The sequence below is a fragment of the Rhincodon typus genome, chromosome 1, assembly GCF_021869965.1.
Source record: "Rhincodon typus isolate 14 chromosome 1, sRhiTyp1.1, whole genome shotgun sequence".
Classification (NCBI taxonomy): Eukaryota; Metazoa; Chordata; class Chondrichthyes; order Orectolobiformes; family Rhincodontidae; genus Rhincodon; species Rhincodon typus.
The window spans coordinates 139,401,161-139,424,728 of record NC_063332.1 but is presented as its reverse complement, the minus strand read 5'-3'; the positions used below and the strand labels follow the sequence as shown (position 1 = coordinate 139,424,728).

At 42.2% G+C, this 23,568-nt stretch overlaps 1 protein-coding gene across 4 annotated transcripts in view; it reads right to left on the bottom strand.

The window, feature by feature from the left end:
• Nucleotides 1–18,399: 18,399 nt before the first annotated feature.
• Nucleotides 18,400–23,568, bottom strand: part of rbm46 (RNA binding motif protein 46) — an 87,216-nt gene continuing 82,047 nt past the window's right edge. For all 4 annotated transcript variants that reach the window (XM_048600316.1, XM_048600309.1, XM_048600303.1 and 1 more), the window contains one exon: nucleotides 18,400–19,149. In XM_048600316.1, coding sequence (XP_048456273.1) covers nucleotides 18,931–19,149 — 219 coding nt within the window. In that variant the 3' untranslated portion in view covers nucleotides 18,400–18,930. The remainder of the gene's footprint in view (nucleotides 19,150–23,568) is intronic.

Here is a 23,568-nt window from a genome sequence, read left to right as displayed (position 1 = left end):
CGGGGACCGCTTTGCAGAACACCTACGCTCGGTTCGCAACAAACAACTGCACCTCCCAGTCGCGAACCATTTCAACTCCCCCTCCCATTCCTCAGACGACATGTCCATCCTGGGCCTCCTGCAGTGCCACAACGATGCCACCCGAAGGTTGCAGGAACAGCAACTCATATTCCGCTTGGGAACCCTGCAGCCCAATGGTATCAATGTGGATTTCACAAGTTTCAAAATCTCCCCTCCCCCCACCGCATCCCAAAACCAGTCCAGCTCGTCCCTGCCTCCCTAACCTGTTCTTCCTCCCACCTATCCCCTCCTCCCACCTCAAGCCGCACCTCCATCTCCTACCGACCAACCTCATCCCGCCCCCTTGACCTGTCCGTCCTCCCTGGACTGACCTATCCCCTTCCTAACTCCCTACCTACACTCACCTTTCCTGGCTCCATCCCCGCCTCTTCGACCCGTTTGTTTCCTCTCCACCTATCCTCTCCTCTATCCCTCTTCTATCCGCCTCCCACTCTCTCCCTATTTATTTCAAAACCCCCTTCCCCTCCCCCTTTTCTGATGAAGGGTCTAGGCCCGAAACGTCAGCCTCTCTGCTCCTATGATGCTGCTTGGCCTGCTGTGTTCATCCAGCCCTGCACCTTGTTGTCTCTTTCTAGATGGAAGTGTTTGTGGGTTTGGAAGGTGCTATCCTTGGTGAATTTCTGCAGTGCATCTTGTAAATAGCACACTGAGCATTGGTAATGGAAGGTTGTGGGTGCAATGCTAATCAAGCGTGCAGCTTTGTCCTGGATGGTGTCAAGCTTCTTGTGTTGTTGGGGGCTGCACTCATTCAGGCACTGGGGAGTATTCCATCACACTCCTGACTTGTGCCTTGTAGATGGTGGAGAGTCAGGTGGTGAGTTACTTGCTGCAGTATTCCTAGCCTCTGACCTGCTCTTGTAGCCAATGGTTTATGTGGTGAGTCCAGTTGAGTTTCTGGTCAATGGTAACACCAGGGTGTTGATAATGAATGATTCAGTGATGATAGCACTATTGAATGTCAAGGGACAGTGGTTGGATTGTCTCTTATTGGTGAAAGTCGTAGCCTGGCATTTGCATGGCATGAATGTCACTTGCCATTTGTTGGCCCAAGCTTGGATATTACCCAGAAGTACATGCTATTCAAGTCCTGAATTCAGTGAGTTAAATGACCTTGCTGGAATCAGTTGTAGTTGGAAATAAAATGCATAATTCTGAGAGATACGCAATTGTGCATCAGAAAACCAAACTTTCAAACAATCTTTTACAAAATACACTAATTTTTTTAGGAGTAGTCCAGATGCATAATTCAGTGAAATTAGAAACTTTGCAACAGAAATTTTGAACAACCTTCTCCAAAATACAGAATAATTCTTAGAAGCATTCTTAGAAACAAGCTGTAAAGCAAGGTATGGCAAAGTCCAACACAGTAATTGTGATAGGGTACACTCTAGTCAGGGGGACAGCCGTTTCTGCAGCTGCGAGTAGACACCTGGTGTTGCCTTCCTGGTGCTAGGGTCATGGTGTGATTGTAGCAACTTCTCAAAGGGGGAACGTAAGCAGCCAGCGGTTATTGTACATATTGGTACCCTTGACCGGTAAAAAAAAGGTCCTGTGGAGTGAATATGAAGAGTTTAAAAAGCAGGACCTCAAGTCGTAATCTCTGTATTACTCCCGGTGTCATGTGTTGGTAAGAATATGATTAGGAAAATAAGACAGATGAATGTGTGGCTGAGGAGCTGGTGCAGGGGGGAGAGGATGATTTTTGGATCATTGGGGTCTCTTCTGGGCAGACCTGTACAAGAGGGACGGATTGCACGTGAAAAGGAGAGGGGCCAATATTCTGGCAGGGAGATTTGCAGGAGCTGCTTGGGAGGGTTTAAACTAATCCAAGACAAAATAGACTGTTGAGACTGGTACAGAAGTTAAGGAGTGCAAGTTTGACAGACAAGGCAGGCAAGTGCATGGCAGGGAGTGATGGCTGATGAATTAAACTGCATTTATTTCAATGCAAGAGGCCTCACAGGTGAACCCATGGAATGGATGTGAACATGGGGCTTGTATATCATTGCTATTACAGAAACAGGGTCAAGGAAGGGACAAGACTGGCAGCTCAATGTTCCAGTGTACAGATGCAGGCAAAAGAAGAAGGGGAATTTTCTTTTTTAACTTATTCATTTAGTGGGATGTGGGAGTTGCTGGTTAGCCAATGTTTATTGCCTGTCCCTAACTGCCCTTGCAAAGGTACTGGTGAGTTGCCTCATTGCTGTGGGTTGACTCACTATGCCATCAGGGAGGAAATTCCAGGATTTTGACCCAGTGACAGTGAAGGAATGGTGATATATTTCTGAGTCAGGATGGTGAGTGGCTTGGAGGGGAACTTGAAGGTGGTGGTGTTCTCATATACCAGCTGCCCTTATCCTTGGAGATGGAAGTGGCTGTGGGTTTGGAAGGTGCCGTCCAAGGATCTTTGGTGAATTTCTGCAGTGCATCTTTTAGATAGTACACACTGCTGCTACTGAGTTTTGGTGGTGGAGGGTTGTGGATGCAATGCAAATCAAACGGGCTGCTTTGTCTTGAATGGTATCAAGTGTTGTTGGGGCTGCATTCATCCAGGCAAGTGGGAACTGACCTGTGCTTTGTAGATGGCGTACAGGCTTTGGGGAATAAAGAGGTGAGTTACTCGCCATACTATTCCTAGCCTCTGACCTGCTCTTTTGGCCACTGCGTTAAGGTGGTAAGTCCAGTTGAATTTTTAATCACTGCTAACACCCAGTATGTTGATAATGAGGGATTCAGTGATGGTAACACCATCAAAGTGTAGTGGTTAGATTGTCTCTTATTGGTGATGGTCAGAGCCTGGCATTTGTGTGGCACGAAAGTTACTTGCCACTCCAGCCCAAGCCTGGATATTGTCCAGATCTTGTTGCATTTGGACACAGACTGCTTCAGTGTCTGAGGAATCGCGAATGGTGCTGAACATTGTGCAAGCATCAGTGAACATCCCCACTTCTGACCTTATGATGGAGGGAATGTCATTGATGAAGCAGCTGAAAATGGTTGTGTCTAGGACACTACCCCGAGGAACTCCTGCAGAGATGCCCTGATGCTGAGATGACTAACCTCCACAATGACGACCATCTTCCTATGTGTCAGTTATGACTCCAATCACCAGAGAGTTTGCCCCCTGATACCCATTGATTCCAGTTTTGCTAGGGCTCCTTGATGCCATACTCGGTCAAATGCAGCCTTCATCTCAAGGGCTGTCACTCCCACCTGGAATTTAGCTCTTTTGTCCATGTTTGAATCAAGACTGTAAAGAGCTGAGTTGCCCTGGTGGAACCCAAACTGGGCGCCACTGAGCAGGTTATTGCTGAGCAAGTGCTGCTTGATAGTACTGTTGATGACACCTTGCATCACTTTACTGATGATTGAAAGTGGACTGATGGGGTGGTAAATTGCTGGGTTGGATTTGTCCTGCCTTTTATGTACAGGGCATACTTGGACAATTTTCCACATTGTCAGGTAGATGCCAGTGTTGTAACTGTACTGAAACAACTTGACTAGGGGAGTGGCAGGGTCTGGAGCATAAGTATTCAGTACTATTGCTGGAATGTTGTCAGGGCCCATAGACTTTGCAGTATCCAGTGCCTCCAACTGTTTCTTGATATCATGTAGAATGAATCAAATTGGCTGAAGACTGGTATCTATCATGTTGGGGACCACCGAGGAGAGCAAGATGGATCATTCACTTGGCCCTTCTGACTGAAGATTGCTGTGATATCTTCAGCCTTATCTTTTGCAATGGATGTGCTGGGCTCTTCCATCATTGAGAATGAGGATATTTGTGGAGCCTCCTCCTCCAGTGAGTTGTATATTTGTCCACCACCATTCATGACTGGATGTGGCAGGACTGCAGAGCTTAGATCTGATCCATTAGTTGTGGAATCGTTTAGCTCTATCACTTGCTGCTTATGTAGCTTGGCATGCAAGTAGTCCTGTTTGGTGGCTCCACCAGGTTGACACCTTATCTTCAAGTATACTTGCTACAGCTCCTGACATGCCCTCCTGCACTCCCTATTGAGCCAGAGTTGATATCTTAAAGAAGGGTAATACCCGAAATGTTGACTGTTCCTTTCCTCCAGATGCTACCTGGCCTGCTGTGTTCTTCCAGCCCCCTGTTTGTTTATCTTGATCCCCTGGCTTGATGGTAATGATTAAGTTGGGGATATGCTTGGCCATTATATTACAGATTGTGCTGGAGTACAATTCTGCTACTGTTGATGGCCCACAGTGCCTCATGGATGCCCAGCCTTGAGTTGCTAGATCTGTTTGAAGTCTTTCCCATTTAGCATGTTGATAGTGTCACACAAAATGATGGAAGTTATTCTCATTGTGAAGGCGGGACTTCGTCTCCACAAGGACTGTGCGATGGTCACTCTTACCGATACTGTCATAGACAGATGCAAATGCAGCTGGCAGATTGGTAAGGATGAGGCAAAATACATTTTTGCCTCTTGTTGGTCCCCTCACCACCTGCCGCAGAACCAGTCTAGCAGCTATGTCTTTTAGAACCTGACCAGCTCGATCAGTAACTGCTGCTGAGCCACTCTTGGTGGTGGACACTGAAATCTCCCACCCAGAGTACATTTTGTGCCCTTGCCACCCTCAGTGCTTCCTGCAAGTGTTGTTCAACATGGAGCAGGACCGATTCATCAGCTGAGGAAGGACGGTACATATAATCAGCATGAGATTTCCTTGCCCATGTTTAATATGAAGCCTTCATGGGGTCCAAAGTCGATGTTGAGAATTCCCAGAGAACTTCATCCGGATTGTATACTGCTGTGCCGCCACCTCTGCTGGGTCTGTCTTTCTGGTAAGGCAGGACATAGGGAGGGTGATGATAGTGTCTGGAACACTGTCTGTAAGGTATGATTCCTTGAGAATTATTATGTCAGGCTGTTGCTTGACTAGTCTCTGAGACATCTCTCCCACTTTTAGCACTAGCCTCCAGATGTTAGTGTGGACGACTTTGCAGAGTCGACAGTTTTGTTTTTGTTGATGTATTTTCTGTTGCCTAAATGGTGATTTTGATTTGGGAAAATGTTACGGCTGTAATTAGAAATTATATTCCTGAGGGTGTCCAGTGAAGCTGTGTGGGTGGAACTGAGAAAGAAGAAGTAGTGATCGATTTGATGGGATTGTATGTAGGCTCCCCAATAGTCAGTGGGATATTGAGGATCCAATATTGAGGAGTTCGCAGAAAGCTGATAATAGGGTTGTAATCGTGGGGAATAACTTTCCAGATTGGAATTCAATAGTGTTAAGGACTTGGATGGGGAGGATTTTGTTAACTTTCTCAATGAATATGTTATTGGCTTTCCTAGGGAAGGGGCAAAACTCAACCTCTTATTAGTTAATAAGGCAGGGCAAGTGATTGAGGTGTTGGTGGCCAGTGACCATAGTTCTATTGGTTTGAAAATAGTTCTGGAAAAGCATAGGTCTGGTTCACAGATTAAAATTCTAAATTGGGGCAAAAGATCTGATAGTGGAGATGCTTTGGTAGCAAAACCCTATGATTTCTTCAATCCCGAAAAAAATGGCAATTTCACATTTTTAGGGACGGCAGTTGCACAAAAGAGTCAATGCATTTCTTTCCAATTTCACACTTCCTGTGGGTTACCACATTGCCGAATACACCACCTAAGAATTTATAATTTGCACCCTCTTAGGGTTTATGTCCTAAGGAATTGAGGAGTGTTAATAGTTCATCCAATTATTTGGAGATGTTCCTCTTTACTTTCAGTCTGGAGACATGCTCGATTAAGCAATCAGGTCATGAAAAAGTCTTCAACCCATTCGCCAAACTTTGAAGGAAGATGGATGGAGAGTTGTGGAATCCTGAGGGTATAATGCTGATATTGAAATGCTGATATTGATTAAAGGAATAGACCAAAACCCATAACTGCAGTAAAATATTTTGCTTGTGGAACTTGTTTCAGCATGGTCCTAGGACTGATTGCTACCGTTGGTGCTATTAATGGAGTCCTTTGATTTAACTCTCGATAATCAATCGTCAGTCACCAAGAACCATTTGTTTTTTTGACTGGCCAAATGGGAAATTTGTTGAAGCTACAACCTGTTGTAGCAGACTAGCAAAGTACCTTTGCTACTTCTCCTTCAGCTTCTTTAGGGAAACCAAACTGCTTTTGAGGTTTTGGGTCAGAGCCTTCCTCTGACGTTTGACTACAGTCATGTTTATGCTTTGTAAATGCAGCTGTATGTTTAGCATGTTCAGCTCTAGTGTGGTTAAGCCAAAGGACATTTCTGTAGGTTTGATCCAGAATTCCCTGACTACCTCCTTAATTTCTCCACACCGAACTAGCATTAGGACCTTTTACAGGAAGCATTTTGCCACTCCTCCTCTTTTACCTCTACCATTTACTATCTACCACTTGAATTTCCTTCTCCGAAGCTTGAACCATTGGCCATACCTCATCACGTGTGTCATCTGTGGGATCAAAATTATCACCCACCATTTTTCCCATTCTGAAGCATGCACTAATGTTCTTAAACAATCAGAAAAAATTGCGTCCAGTTAATCTAGTACTATATCCCCAAAAACTTGAGTAAAATGAATCTACAACCAATGTGCATACGTGACTAGATGTGCCCATCCTGTTTGTCTACATCTATTTAAACCATCTACTGTATCCCCTTTGTTATAACCTATCACAGTTAATATATCTTCGAGTTATCCTTCCCCTTCACACAGAGGAGCAGACTGAATCACAAGGCTCACACACATTAATTTTACTTCTTCTCTGTCATGAAGCCCATGTAAAAGTCTTTGTTGATGAGTGCTTTGAAAAAAACACATAAGGATCTGCAGTGGGTTCAAAAGTGAAGATCATTTTAAGCAATTTTCCCGGACCTAATTTACTGCACTGCTCAACCCATTCAAGGCCACTTAAACACTTTCATTGTATCACTTCCCGTTCTTGGCAATCTGCCATTCTTTACTCTTAACTCCGTCTCACAGATACATGAAGCAAACACGCTCACTTCAAATTCTGCTGTTTGTCACACTCAGCAAACACCAGATTTATTTCCAATTATTGATCAATGCACCTCTATCATTCAAAGCTGGTGAGTTTGACTTTGGAGCAACTTGAAGTCACGTCTTATTGAAGGCCTACCCAAAGTTGCCAAAATCTGTCACCCAAAAACGAGTACGCAAACCTTTTACCCAGGTATTTTCCCTTGTGTGACAGACAAAAGGCAGGGAACTGACCCAGAATTTAATTAAGCAAATCCCTCTTTATTTTAACTGGTTAAGTACCAATATTCAATGCAAAGCATTGCGTTGTAACATTCATTATAATATTTACTTCTTACTTAATGTAACTTCAACTTTAACTCACTTCATTTAACTTCAATTTAGCTTAGCTTTAACTCAATTCACACTTAGCCCTAACTCTAACTTTGACTCTATAAGTTAGGCTTGAAACAAATTCTTCAAGTGAAGTGGCCAACTTTTGTTGTCACTGTAGATCTTGCCTCGTGGTTCGTTGTCTCTCCAAAGATCACTTCGTGTGTGCATTTCTGCAAGTACTCCTCAAATCTGGTCTCGAAGGGTCCTTTGAGAGCCTTTTGTTCTGCTAACTTGTCTCAGAAATGTGCTTCTTTCCAGAAACTTCTCTGGCATGCAGTCAATGAACTGAACACATTGCTCAATCCCAGCCAATGGAGTTCACTCCTAAACAACTCCTAAATGTTGACACCACCATCATAAACAGCAACATACCACACTCCATTTAAGGTAATATGGTAACTGTCTAGAGACAACCGTAACACTTGCTTTATTTGATCACCACAGGAAACTAGAGGTCACAACATGTCTTGACTGCAGTTTTAACCAAGGTTTTGGTTAAACTACCTTGACCAAAATTTGCAGCATATTTGATTGTAGCTCTTGAAGGGTCTCGTAAGCACTTCCGCTGCTGGCCACCTGACCACCATTTGATTTTCTCCTGCAAAGTTGCTTATATCACTGAGTTATGCACTTCCACCAATACTAAGAATGTGCCAACATTTTGGAGAGGATTGCTGGAACTTTGATTTTCTGTGGTAAATTTACTTATATTCCCTTATAATGCATTTTGCTGACATATCCAATTGGTACTAAAAATGTGCCAGCCTTTCAGAGAGGATTAACAGAAACTTTTATTGTCTGGCACAAAGTTTCTTATCTGGAACAGATATGCACTTTGCCGACATGTTCATTTACTTTACTCACATTTGATTGTAAAATGCCTCAGCATTTTGGAAAGATTTGGTGGAAATTTTGATTTTCTGTTACAATTTGCTTACTCACCGAATTGTGCACTTCACTGACCTGTAGTACTGAAAATGTGGCTTTTTTTTTTGAGTGTGTTGCTGGAAGCCTTAATTCACTGCTGCAAAGGTGATTATCTCACTAGATTGTCAACCAATGATTGTCACATGATTGTCACCAAGATATGATTGACAAGTACTACTGATTATCACAAAGTGTCAGCCTTTTGGAGAGTATGGCTGGAACTTTTTGATTTGCTGAGCTTCTCACTTTAACTGTTTTGTACTGCTGAGTCTGACAATTTGTCAGCAGCACGGCTGGTGGAAGTTTTGATCTTCTGTCACAAAAGTGAGAATCTCACTGAGTTATGCACTTTACTGAATTGTTCTAGTGCTTTTAAGAATGTCCCAGCATTTTATAATAATGTTAGAGGTTTTGATTTCCTGGTGCAAAGTTGCTTATCTCACTGAATTATGCATTTGTACGACCGTACCACTGTTTCTAACAAAGTTGTAGCATTTTGGAACACAGTGTTAGAAGGCTTGGTCTTCTTGTGCAAACTTGTTTAACTCACTGACGTACTACAGATGAAGTGAAGCCTGACGAAGGGGCAGTGCTTCGAAAGCTTGTGATTTCAAATAAGCCTGTTGGACTATAACCTGGTGTCGTTTGACTTCTAACAGACTTAATGTACTGATTCTTCCAAAATGCCAGTATTTTGGAAAGGATTGATTTGACTTGCAATTGTCTGGTACAATGTTGCTTATGACCCATTATTTCACACTTAATGGACGTGTACCACTAATGCAAAGAATATGGCAACATTTTGGAGGGGATTCATAGAAGTTTTGATTATCTGGCACAGCAAACTTATCTAGAAGGGGATATGCAATTTACTGACATGTCCTACTGATTGAAAAAATGTCCAAGCATTTTGGAGAGGATTGATGGAAATTTTGATTTTCTGCAACAATGTGCTTACCTACTGAGTTGTGCACTTTTCTTACATGTACTACTGTTTCCAACAATACGCCTGAATTTTTGAAAGGGATACTGGAAGTTTTGATTTACTGCTACAAATTTGCTTATCTCACTAATCAATGCACTTTACTGATGCATACTGCTGATGGTAACAATATGCCAATGTTATAATTCTAACTATGTAAATGGATGGGTTGATGGAAGTTTTGACTTTCTGTTACAAGGGTGAGAATCTCATTCAGTTATGCACTTCACTGACATATACTACTGATTCCAATGCTGGAATGCATTTTGGAAAGGATTGCCTGGACTTTGATTTTCTGCAGCAAATTTGAATATTTCTCCAAGATATGCTTTTATGCACATGAACTGCTTAATTTAATGATGTGGCAGCAATTTGGAGATGTTTGCTGGAACAATTGATTTTGCACTGTAGACACTGAGCTATGCTCTTTACTGACATGCACTACTGATTCTAATATTTTGCTAAAGGTTGCAAAAGGTTTTGGTTTTCTGGTGAAGGTTTTGTTGTCAGGACTAGTAGGCCTGAGGTACTGGGAGAGGTTAGCCAGGATAGGACTTTATTCCTTGGAACCTAGGAGAATGAGTACACTTTATTGAGGTGTATAAAATCATGAGGGGCATAGACAGGATGAATGCATGTAGTCCTTTTCCTAGGGATTGGGAATTGAAAACTGGAGGGCATAGGTTTAAGGTGAAGGGGAAAGATTTAGGAAGGACCTGAGGCGCAACTTTTTTATGCAGTGCGTATATGGAATAGGCTGCCAGAGAAAGTGGCTGAGGCAGGTATGGTAACAACATTTTAAAAAAAAAACATTTGGACAGGTACACGGATGGGCAGGGTTTAGAGGGATATGGACCAAATGTGGGCAATTGGAACTAGCTAAGTGGGCACCATAGTCAGCATGGACCAGTTCAGGCCAAAGGGCATGTTTCCATGCTGTATTACTCTATGACTCTACCTCACTGAGTTACACACTTTACTGATATGTAGCACTATTTCGAAGAATAAGCTGGGAGGTTTGCTGGTGTCAATCGGGAGGATTTAAACTAGCTTGGCAGGGGGGTGGGAACCAAAGCAAAGGTGAATTGACTGAAAGGGAATTAGAGAATAGGGCCAGTAAGACTCAGAGGAAGAGCAGGCAGGGTGTGGTTGCTGATCAAAGCAGGTCTGGCGGACTGAAGAGCATCTGTTTCTATGTGAGAAATGTAACAAGTAAGGCACATACACTTAGAGCTTGGATTAGTACTTGGAACTATGATGTTGTCAGGACAAATAGACCTGAGGTATTGGGAGAGGTTGACCAGGATAGGACTTTATGAGTCAGGAGGGCTAAAAGGGATCATGAAAAGTCATTAGCCAACAGGATTAAGGAAAATCCCAAAGCTGTTTTTGCATACATAAAGAGCAAGAGGGTAACCAGGGAGAGGGTTGGCCGACTCAAAGACAGGGAAGGGAATTTATGTGTGGAGCCAGAGGAAATGGGCGAGGTACTTTGCATCAGTATTCACCGTAGAGAAGGACTTGGTGAATGATGAGTTTGGGTCATGTTGAGATCAAAAGAGAGGAGGTATTGGGGATCTTGAAAAACATTAAGGCAGACAAGTTCCTGGGGCCTGATGGGATATACCCCAGAATACTGAGAGAGGCAAGGCAGGAAATTGCTGGGGCCTTGAGAGAAATCTTTGTATCCTCACTAGTTACAGGGGAGGTCCCAGAGGATTGGAGAAAAGCCAATGTTGCTCCTTTGTTTAAGAAGGGTGGCAGGGATAATTCAGCTAATTACAGGCCAGTGAGCCTTACATCCGTTGTAGGGAAATTATTGGAGAGGATTCTTCGAGACAGGATTTACTCCCACTTGGAAATCAGTGGGTGTATTAGTGAGAGGCAAGAATGGTTTTGTGAAGGGATGGTCGTGCCTCACTGACTTGGTTGAGTTTTTTGAGTAAGTGACGAAGATGATTGATGAGGGTGGGGTAGTGAAAGTTTTCTACATGGACTTCAGGAAGGTCTTTGACAAGGTCCCTCATGGCAGGCTGACACAGAAGGTAAAGTCGCATGGGGTCACAGATGAGCTTGCAAGATGGATAAAAACTGGCTCGGTCATAGAAGACGGGGGTAGCAAGTGGAAGCATGCATTTCTGAATGGAGGGCTGTGGGATCAGTGTTGGGACCTTTCCTATCTGTAGTATATGTAAATGATTTGGAGGAAAATGTAACTGGTTTGATTCGTAAGTTTGCAGATGACGCAAAGATTGGTGGAATTGCGGATAGTGATGAGGACCGTCAGAGGATACAGCAGGATATAGATTGATGGTGACTTGGGCAGAGAGGCGGCAGATGGATTTCAATCCAGAAAAATGAGAGGTAATGCATTTTGGAAGGTCTAATCCAGATGGCAAATGGCAGAACCCTTAAGAGTACTAATAGGCAGAGGGATCTGGGTGTATAGGTACACAGGTCACTGAAAGTGACAACACAGGTGGAGAAGGTAGTCAACAAGGCATTTGGCATGCTTGCCTTAGCTAGGCATCAGCTATGAGGAGATGTTGGAAAAACTTGGGTTATTCTCACTGGAACAACGGATGTTGACCTGATAGAGGTCTACAAGATTATGAAGGGCATGGACATAGTGGACAGTCAGAAGCTTTTTCCCAGGATGGAAGAGTCTGTTACTAGGGGGCATAGGTTTAAGGTGCGAAGGGCAAGGTTTAGAGGTGGTGTATGAGGCAAGTTTTTCTTACACAGGGGGTGGTGGGTGGCTGGCTGGAACTCGCTTCTGGGGGAAATAATGGAAGCAGATACGAAAGTGACTTTTTAAAGGGCATCTTGACAAATGCATGAATAAGATGGGAGTAGAGGAAAACGGTCCCTGGAAGGGTTTTAGTTGTGATGGGCAGCATGTTGGTACAGGCTCGGAGGGCCGAAGGGCCTGTTCCTGTGCTGTAATTTTCTTTGTTCTAATCATCTAGCATTTTGGAGAAGGTTGTTTGAAGGTTTGAGTTTTTGATGCAGAATTGCTAATGTCATTGAATTATGCATCTTTCCAAAATATACAACCCATTCTAACAAATCTCCTGCATTTTTGGAAGGATTGTTAGAAGCTTCAGTTTTCTGGTGCAGAGTTTCTGATCTCAGTGAGTAAAGCACCTTATTGTTGAAGAACAAAGAACTATACAGTGCTGGATAAGGCATTTTGACCCACCAAGACTATGCTGATACATGATGCCTCTCTAAACTAAAAACTTTCACTTCTACATTGTTGGCATCGCCTCCATTCCCTCCCTATTCATAATCTGTCAAGATGCCTCTTAAAGGTGCTATTGTATCTCCTTCACTACCTCCTTTGGCACCACATTCCAGGCACTTAACACCCTCCGTGAAAAAAAAACTGTGTCTCACATTTTTACTTGAACCTAGTAATTGACATTTCTAACCTGGAAAAAAATGACTCTGACAATCCATGCCTCTATCAAATTGCCCCTCACCCTTCAACATTCAAGTGAAAAGAAACCAAGTTTGTCCAATGTCCACTCAGATCTAATGCTTTTCAATCCAGACAATATCCTGGCAAAATGTTTCTGTACCCTGTCCAAAGCTTCCACATCCTTCTGGTAGAGTGGCGACCAGAAATGTACACAATATTCCAAATGAGAGATATGCAAATTTGTGCCAGAAAATCAGATGTTCCAGCAATCCTCTCCAAATATTGCCACATTCTTAGAATCGGGCGTACACATTGGCAAGACTCAGTGAGATTCTCACCATTGTGATAGAAAGTTAAAACTTCCAACCATCCCTTGTTGTCCCCTTGTTCAAGAAGGGGAGTAGAGACAACCCTGGTAATTATAGACCAGTGAGCCTTACTTCGGTTGTGGGTAAAGTGTTGGAAAGGATTATAAGAGATAGGATTTATAATCATCTAGAAAAGAATAATTTGATTAGGGATAATCAACACGGTTTTGTGAAGGGTAGGTCATGCCTCACAAACCTTACTGAGTTCTTTAAGAAGGTGACCAAACAGGTGGATGAGGGTAAAGTGGTTGATGTGGTGTATATGGATTTCAGTAAAGCATTTGATAAGGTTCCCCATGGTAGGCTATTGCAGAAAATACGGAGGCATGGGATTGAGGGTGATTTAGCGGTCTGGATCAGAAATTGGCTAGCTGTAAGAAGACAGAGGGTGGTGGTTGATGGGAAATGTTCATCCTGGAGTTCAGTTACTAGTGGTGTACCACAAGGATCTGTTTTGGGGCCACTGCTGTTTGTCATTTTTATAAATGACCTGGATGAGGGCGTAGAAGGATGGGTTAGTAAATTTGGAGATGACACTAAAGTCGGTGGAGTTATGGATAGTGTGGAAGGATGTTGCAGGTTACAGAGGGACATAGATAAGCTACAGAGCTGGGCTGAGAGGTGGCAAATGGAGTTTAATGCGGAAAAGTGTGAGGTGATTCACTTTGGAAGGAGTAACAGGAATACAGAGTACTGGGCTAATGGTAAGATTCTTGGTAGTGTGGATGAGCAGAGAGATCTCGGTGTCCATGTGCATAGATCCCTGAAAGTTGCCACCCAGGTTGATAAGGTTGTTAAGAAGGCGTACGGTGTGTTAGGTTTTATTGGTAGAGGGATTGAGTTTCGGAGCCATGAGGTCATGTTGCAACTGTACAAAACTCTGGTGCAGCCGCACTTGGAGTATTGCGTACAGTTCTGGTCACCGCATTATAGGAAGGATGTGGAAGCATTGGAAAGGGTGCAGAGGAGATTTACCAGGATGGTGCCTGGTATGGAGGGAAGGTCTTATGAGGAAAGGCTGAGGGACTTGAGGCTGTTTTCGTTAGAGAGAAGAAGGTTAAGAGGTGACTTAATAGAGACATACAAGATGATCAGAGGATTAGATAGGGTGGACAGTGAGAGCCTTTTTCCTTGGATGGTGATGGCTAGCACGAGGGGACATAGCTTTAAATTGAGGGGTGATAGATATAGACAGATGTCAGAGGTAGGTTCTTTACTCAGAGAGTAGTAAGGGCGTGGAATGTCCTGCCTCCAACAGTGGTAGACTCGCCAACTTTAAGGGCATTTAAATGGTCATTGGATAAACATATGGATGATAATGGAATAGTGTAGGTTAGGTGGGCTTCAGATTGGTTTCACAGGTCGGCGCAACATTGAGGGCCGAAGGGCCTGTACTGCGCTGTAATGTTCTATGTTCTATCCCTCCATATTGCTGTCACATTGTTATAATCAGTAGTACATGACAGGAAAATACACAACATAGTGAACTAAGCACCTTTGCACCAGAAAATCAAAAGTTCAAACAAATTATTTCAAAAAGTACCTGGATCTGCACATAATGTGCTGTAAGATGCAGTGCTATGTGCTGGCACATTGTTAGAACCAGTAGTATATGTCTGCAAAATGCTTAACTGTAAGAGTTATGTGCAACTTCTTAACAGAAAATCAAAACTTCTAACAAACCTAAAACGTGATGTCATTATGTTAGTCCAGTATAACATGTCTGTCAAGGGCATAACACAATGAGAGAAGCAACTTTGCAGCATAATATTTTAGCAATCCTCTGTGAAATACTAACATATTGTTACAATCAGTAGTACATATCTGAAAAGTGCATAACTTGTTGGGATAAGTAACTTTGCAGTAAAAAATCAAAAGTTCCAGGAATCTTCTTCAAAATTCTGCTGTAATGTTAGAATCAGTAGTATGTGTCAGTAAAGTACATTACTTGCTGAGAGAAACAACGTTGCAGCTAAAATCAAACATCCATCAATCCTCTTCAAACTGCTGGCAACATTGCAACAATCAGTCAGAATCATGTCAATAAAGTGCACAACAAGGATTATGACACTGTTTAGATCCTTTTCTGTTCCACAGTTCCACCTGTATGGTCTTCACTCAATGGCTTCCCCTCCTATCCTCCCTCACCATTGAAGTAATTTTGTTTCTAATCAGTCAGGCTACTGTATCTCCTTTGCCATTTTCCCTATCTGTCCTGTAACCTGATTGTTTCCAGTTCTAATCATCCTGCAGCCATGTTTCAATCATGGCTACTATCTCAAAACCTCCAACTAAAATCTCCTCTGATTATCACCTTTCTTCTTGCTGCTCTGCCTCTACGGTGGTGCAGTGATCAGTTTGCCCATCCTCCCCATAGTCCCTTTTCTCATTCACATTAGAAGTACCTCACACTTGTTAGACAAGGTCAAGAGTTGAGGTTTCTCCAATACTAAATTCAGGATCCCCCTATCTGCCTCACTTGTAGTGACACCCTCCTGTTCCTGACCAATGGCCAAATTTGAAGTACTTACGTGTGTGACTGTCTCCTGAAACACAGCATCCAGATAACTCTCCCTCTCCCTGATGCGTTGTGGTGTTCAAAGCTCAGACTCCAGCTCATTAACTCAGAACTAGAACTCTTCCCATCAACAAACAACAGGCCATCATTTTCCCTCTTGATTTTCCAGTATTCTTGGGATGTTTTGTATTTTTTACAGACGCTTTTAGCATTTTCTTTTTCCCCCATTATTACCTTTGCAAGCTCACATCCTAAGACCAATACTTATCTTGGTAACTTTGTCTTTGTAAATACTTGTCAAAATTCTTAGTATCTGCTTTTATATTTCCAGCCAGCTTTCTTTCACACTTATACAATAAGTGTGGCTGCAATAACACTTGAGAAATCTCACTCACCATCTCACGGACTTCCTCCACTACCATTGAACGATTTAATATTGGCAGTGACTCGCCACGGCTCTTTTGACAAGTGTCTTCAAACCCTATAAGCTTTACAATTTAGATTTAAAAAGTCCATGCAAGTTCCCTATACCATCCTGACTTAGAAATGTGGCAACACAGTGGTGGAGCTGGAGGAACACAGCAGGCCAGACAGCATCAGATGAGCAGGAAAGTTGCCTTTTTGGGTTGGGACCCTTCTTCAGAAATGGGGAGGGGGGAGGGGGAAGGGAGCTGGGAAATAAATAGAGGAGGGTGGGACTGGGTAAAGTTAGTGGGATGGTAAAATGCCCTCAACTGCATCGTTTGCATTTCCCACACTTTTGCCCTCACACCCCTACCCCTCCACAAAAATGAGGACAGAATCCCCCTTGTCCTTACATATCACCCCACCAACCTCCGCATCCAGTGTATCATTCACCGCCACTTCTGCCACATACAATCCGACCTCACAACCAGAGATATTTCCCTCCCCACCCCTATCTGCCTTTTGTAGGGACTCCTCTCTCCGCAACTCTCTCAACTGCTCCACACACCCCACCACACCCGGCACCTTTCCCTGCAACTGCAGGAAGTGTTGCACCTGCCCCTACACCTCCCCCCTCACCTCCATTCAAGGCCCAAAACAAACCTTTCATATCAAACAGGGGTTCACCTGCACATTTGTGTCAACTTGGTCTACTGTATCCGCTGCTCCTGATGTGGCCTCCTGTACATCGGTGAGACCAAGCACAGACTTGGAGATTGGTTTGTAAAGCATCTGTGCTCTGTACGCAACAAACGACAACACCTTCCGGTTGCCAACCATTTTAACTCCCCCCTCCCACTGCCTGGGTGACATGTCCATCCTAGGCCTCCTCCAGTATCATAATGACACCACCCGCAAACTGGAGGAGCAACACCTCACATTCTGCCTCGGGAGCCTACAGTCCGATGGTCTAAACATGGAATTCACCAGTTTTAAAATCTCCCCACCCTTGACCTCATCCCATGTCCAACCCTCCCTCTCATCCCTGCCTCCTTGACCTGACACAACTTGTCCATCTTCTCTTCCACCTATCCGCCCCACCCATCTCCACCACTCCCTACCTGCACTTACCTGTCATCATCCCACCTACCTTCTCCAGCCCCACCTCTCCTCCCTCTGTTTATTTCCCAGCGCCCTTCTCCCTCCCCATTTCTGAAGAAGGGTCCCAACCCGAAATGTCAACTTTCCTGCTCCTCTGATGCTGCCTGGCCTGCTGTGTTCCTCCAGCTCCACACTGTGCTGTCTCTGACTCCAGCATCTGCATTTCTTGCTATCTCTGACTTAGAAATGTGTTGCCTTGCTTTACTGTCACTGAGTCAAAATCCCAGAATCCCATCCTCTACGGCACTCTGAGTATCACTGCACCACATGGACTAAAGTAGTTCATAAAACAGGCTATTACCTTCTCAAGCAGAAGTGATGACAAAGAATAAACACTGGCCTTGCTGGCAAGTCCAACATACCATGAAACAATTTTTTCAAATGGATGCAAATGACTTATGCTATTTCATTTTACTTTTCCCATATTTCCATTCCACATTGAAATAATGTGGGAATTTACAGTTGTGCTTGCTTTTTAGTCACAGCACAGTATGCAAATGCATGATTATTAAATTTCGTTGTTTATTCAAAGATATTTAAAAAACAGTATTTTTAAAGACTAATTTTCTTCTTTGGCTGGTATTTACATTAAATAGAAAATGTGAAAATTACAAAAGAATCCAACCTTTTGAAAATGATTTCTTGTTTGGTAATACAGAACTGCTGTAAAATGTCACATTTTACAAAACTTTCTCACCTTTCATTCATCAGGGCAATTCGTAAGAAATACTAATGTAAAGAGAAAAAAAATTGCATTTTACAGTGAATAAGAAGGCAGTGCATTCCAACAGCAATACTTCTTCACAGACAAGATAAAATGCTTTTTCTTTACATTGTTGTTTCTTGTGGATTGTTTGGATGAATGCAAGATGAAAAGCTTCAATGAAATGTGTTCCTTTACAGCAATAATCTAGTTTGAGTATGTGAATTTCATGGCCCTACCATTTGTTACTCAGTTTTGCATTCAGTTAAGACTCACTTAAAATGTGCTTTCCATTAAAAATAAACAATACAAGAAAAAAATTTTAGTGATATTTAATTGAACACATGATTGCAACGATTCAACCAATACAATATAAATAATTTTCTCACAACAACGAGAACAAGCAGATATAGCAAAAACAAGAAAAATGTCAATCTTAACAATTTGAAACAGTGGGAGTAATTTTACCTTAACTCACTCAGTGAAACCATGGTATTGGGCTTAACACCAGCTTTATATCCAACTAACACTACTCTCCATTGACTACAAATTGTTCGGTGTGTGAAAGTAATGTTGCATTCAAATCTTATCAATTTCCTGAGATGGATGGGGTATGTAAAAATTGACCCCAGTGTGACAGTGAACACTGCAACAAGAAAATACAGCATTGTTCCTGTACATTAGTGCAGCCGCAATCCTATTAAGAGGTCTTAATTTAATGTAATAATAATGCTGTATGTATTAAAGAGCAAAATAACTGAAGGCCAACAGACGAATAGACCATCAAGGTGATGAAAAACTTGTAAAATTCATTAACAGTATTCTGAAATCTTTAACAAGAACATAAAACAATCTGATTAAGCTTTTATACATGGAAAAGAACTGTACAATTGTGCCTCAATAAATTGCATAACATAACACAGAACGAAAAATATTTTTAGAAGGCTAACTTGCATTCCAAGAACCCTTACAATATTTGTGTATTCCACTCACAGTACTTTTTTTTTAGAAGAAAGACCCATGACTAGAAACATATAATCGTTGTCCAATATGACTGTTGTTACCGAGAGATAGCGTTGTTGACAATGGGTAGCTAGGATAGGAGTAAGGTCTAGATGTGTATTGTAGCAAACTGGAAGCAGAAGTTGGAAGAGGTGCACCAACTTGAGAGAGACTATTAACGGAGTTGGTCCGACGCAAACTGTAGTCTGTAAATACATAAATGCGCATATTACATCACAAAAATATATTATTAAATTGTGCAGTTATAAAAATTTAAAATATAAATCAACAGTCAAAGGTCATGGCTAGAAATACCACATCAAGACAGCCACCACTCTGTGTCACAAGATCTTAATTATTGCTTCAAAAACCTTCGCGATGAATTGTCCAAAGGTATGTTTAAAATATTTTAAATTGCTTTCTGCATTTTAATGCTACATTGATAGCCTGGAGGTAGAAAGCTAGATATCTTTTCAGTCACAAAAAAAATCAGACCAAAGTTTAAAATTATTCACAAATCAGCATCTGACTTAAATTCACAGGCACAATATAAGACAATCAGGGTTTGAAAATAGCGGATTAGATACAGCACAATATCTTCATAGAAACTATGGCTGGGATTTTTAGCGCTTGATGAGGGTCAGTATAGAGGCAGATAGGCACAAAAACTAGCACTGTTGGGTAGTGTGTGAGAACCATCCTCTTACTGGGATATTTTCCATTAGATGGGTCTTGCTGTCAGAGTTATCTGCCTTCAAGTGGTGGGCAGCCAATTGATGATACTTAATGGCCTATTAAGGCTAATGTTCCTGTGGGCATGCAGGACACTCCGAGGTATCACAAACTAACCTGGAGACAGCCTGGGAGTGGTAGTGCTGGCAACTTGGAATTGTACAATACACAAGAGGCCTTGCAGCCTATTGAATCTGCTGCACCAACAAAAACTACTCTAAATCTATATTAGTCCCACGTTCCAACATTGCATAGCATGGTTGCCATGCAGCTTGTTCCTTGTTTTCTGGCTTTAGCAGTAGCTGCAGTTGCCCAAGCATCTATGATAGCTGGCTACTGAGGCCATTTTCTTTGGCTTTGAGAGTTTAAACAGTTGAGAAAAAGGTACCTCAAATGCCAAAGTGCAGGTTTTATCCCCTTCTGAGCTAGAGACACTGAATGTCTCTCCAGTTTTGAGTCATCCTTAGTTGGACGTTGATCCCACCCTCAGTCTGCACTTGGCTAATTTGGGAAAAATCACTGCCAACTTACTACGTGCAGCCTTCATTTGATACTAATGTCAGGCTCGCAACACGACAGGAAAAATCCTCCTTCAATAGTCTTGCAGATATTGCTGAAAACTTTTTCTAATCAAACTTTCTAGTGGAGAGAGCAAAAGAGAGAGAAGGGCCCCATCATTATCACCTAAAATGTCTCATGCTCTCTGCCAAACTTTGCCATTAATACCCTAGGCCAGGCTATGTCCCTTTAACTAGGCCAATGACCATTTGTAGCACTCATGCCACACTTTAGAAGCCTTCAATCACCTTTTGTAGTCTCTACCAAGTTCCCTGGGCCACTTCTTTTTTATCTATCCATTGGTTGTGGTATCACTATGTCTGTATTTGTCACTTATCTACAACTGGCCTTGAGAAGATGATGGTGAGTTGCTTTCTGGTACCACAGGAGTCCTTGGGATGTGTATACACCTACAGTACTTTTAGGAAGTGAGATTCAGGATTCTGGATGATATAGAACCAAGTCAGGATGGAATGTGAGTTGAAGGAGAACATGCATGTGGTCATGTTCCCATGCATCTGCTGCTAATGTCCCAAGTGGTAGAGGTCTTTCGTTTGGAAGGTGCTGTTAAAGGAGCCTGGGCGAGATGCTGCAGAGCATCTCACAGATAGTATACACTGCTGCCACTGTGTATCAATAATGAAAGAATGAGCATTGGAGGTGGTGAATAGGGTGCCAGTCAAGAGGAATTTTATCCTGGATAGTGTTGAGCTTCCTGTTGGAGCTGCTCCCATCTAGGTAAGTGGGGGGTATTCCATCACGCATCTGTGTCTTGCAGATGAGACACAGATGGTGAATTATGCGATAATTGGCAAATATCCCCACTCTGACCCTGTGATGGAACAAATTTCATTTATTAATGAAACTTCTGCAGTGATGTTCTGAGACTGAGAAGATTGATCCTGCAACAACCACAACCATCTTCCTTTGAGCTAGGTATGACTTCAACCAGAAAAGAATTTACTCCTAATTCCTATTGATTCCATTTTGTTAAGGCACGATGATACCATACTCAGTCAAATGTTGTCTTGATGTTAATGTCAGTCACTCTCACCTCACATCTTCAGTTTAGCTCTTTTGTATCACAATGAGGTCAGAGGCTGAGTGTAACAGGCAGAATTCAAAGTAAGTATCAATGAGCAAATATATCCTTGACATCAATCAATGCCTCTCTGCTTACTCCCCCATGGCTCTCTGAAGCCCCATGCGTAATTAGCATCAATGCTCCCAAACACCACCCTTTGTCCTTTACCCATGATGCCAACTCACCTAGTATTCAGCACCTCAGGATCCACGCAGAAATGAAATCAAGGTACAACTCTAAATGCATGCTGCAGACTATGTTGAGAAAAAGTCAGTCATTCATAAAAAAATTATTTCCCACACTTACATTCTTTCAACAAGATTAAACCTTTAACCACAAACATTTCGTTAAAGTTGTGATTTATAGCTCTATATCAAAGAGTCTGAAACATTAAGAAATACATTGTGGTAATGGATGGTTATGAAATCAATCCTGCATTAATCCAGAAATAGAAATCCTTATGCCAACAAACCAAAATAGCAAGTAATTTTTTTTAAGTGACTCAGATACTCCAAAGGCCTGGATGGTTGTTTCTGAAGTGTGGACACAAGGTGCATGTCAGGACCACATGCAAACTGAGGGAACTGCATGGGAAGCTGAAAATTCAGATGGGAAATCACCCTAAACTGAAACTCTGACTCACCACTGACACTGGCCATTTTTTTCTCAAATATTTAAAGGCACCACTTTTATATATCTTGACACTTTTGATAGCTCCCTTTGACAGGTCCCTCTGCCAGCTGAGTTTGACAAATCTTTTGATGCTCCTGATGAAATTGCCATTTATATGTTTTATACTCATTTATACATTTTTTTATTAATCCCAAGGTCATCTGACATTACCCAAAGGGTACTTTACCTCAATCAATGGTTCCGTTTATATAAACAATAGCAAATTCTTTGGCACTCATGTTTTTTCCTTCATTGCTTGCAGGATCACCTCATGATTCCATCAGAAGACCTGTTCTTCATCACAGAAATGCCATACAGCACCCCACCATTCTCATCCCTTTTATTAGTTAGAAACTTCATTTTTAAATTGTGCTCCTCACTAATAATTACAACTTATTCAGGATATCAGTTCAAAACCTAGCCCCATCATTGCTCAAGCTAGATAGGCCCTGGCCTCATGTAAATTAATACTGGCATCCTCTTCATCATTATCAATAACCTCCATGACCTCAGTCAATTTAGCAGTCAGTTTAAGGCATATGTTCTTGCAGTTATCCTCAATTTCTCTAACACTGGCCTACTCTCCAAACCCACCGCTCTTTCACACTTTGTAAATCCCTTGCCTTGCCCTCTGACCTTCCCGATCAGAAAATCAGGATTGAACTTTCATGGATAACAAGGTGTACAGCTGGATGACCACAGCAGGCCAAGCAGCAGCAGAGGAGCAGGAAGGCTGATGTTTCGGGCCTAGACCCTTCTCCAGCTCTACACCTTGTTATCTCAGATTCTCCAGCATCTGCAGTTCCTACTATCTCTTGAACTTTCATGGGTTCTTTTTCCCCCATTTATCTGTAGTAACTTCTGTAGAACTTCACAGAACCCTCAGAGAAATGGTGTCAGTGTCAACAGCATTTATAAAACAAAGAATTGCAAATGTTGGAGATCTGAAACAAAAACTGAAATTGCTGGAGAAACTCAGTAGGTCCAGCAGCATCTATGGAAAGAAACCAGAGTTAATGTTTCTGAAGAAGGGTCACTGGATTCTAAACATTAACTCTGTTTTCTCTCAACATTTTTTGTTGTTTCTCTAAGTTTTTCACATATCCTGGGCCAAGCTGCAGATGACTGGGGTTACTACTACTGAAATTCAACTCCATAATTCAACTTTGCTTTTATCCCTCATAGCGTTTTCTGCTCTGTAACAATTTTTTCTATATATGTATCAAAGAACATATAGAACATGGAACTGTACAGCACAGGAATGGGTCCTTTGGCCCACAATATTACGCTGAATGTAGCGCTAAATTAAACTAATCCCTTCTGACTTCCTTTGGTCTATATCCTTGCATATTCAAATAAGAAACATAGGTTGTGCACAGCGAAACATCCTGAATGCTCACCATTCTCATATTAGAAAAACTGTAAGCCTCAGTTTGTGAAATGATGTATTTTTAACAAAAGATTATATTTTCCCACAATTATCCTTATCACAGTACATTTGATGAATTTCCTGAAAATATATTAGCAATTCGATTCATTGTCCACCCAAAAGTCAGATGTCTCCGTAAGGAATTCTTGC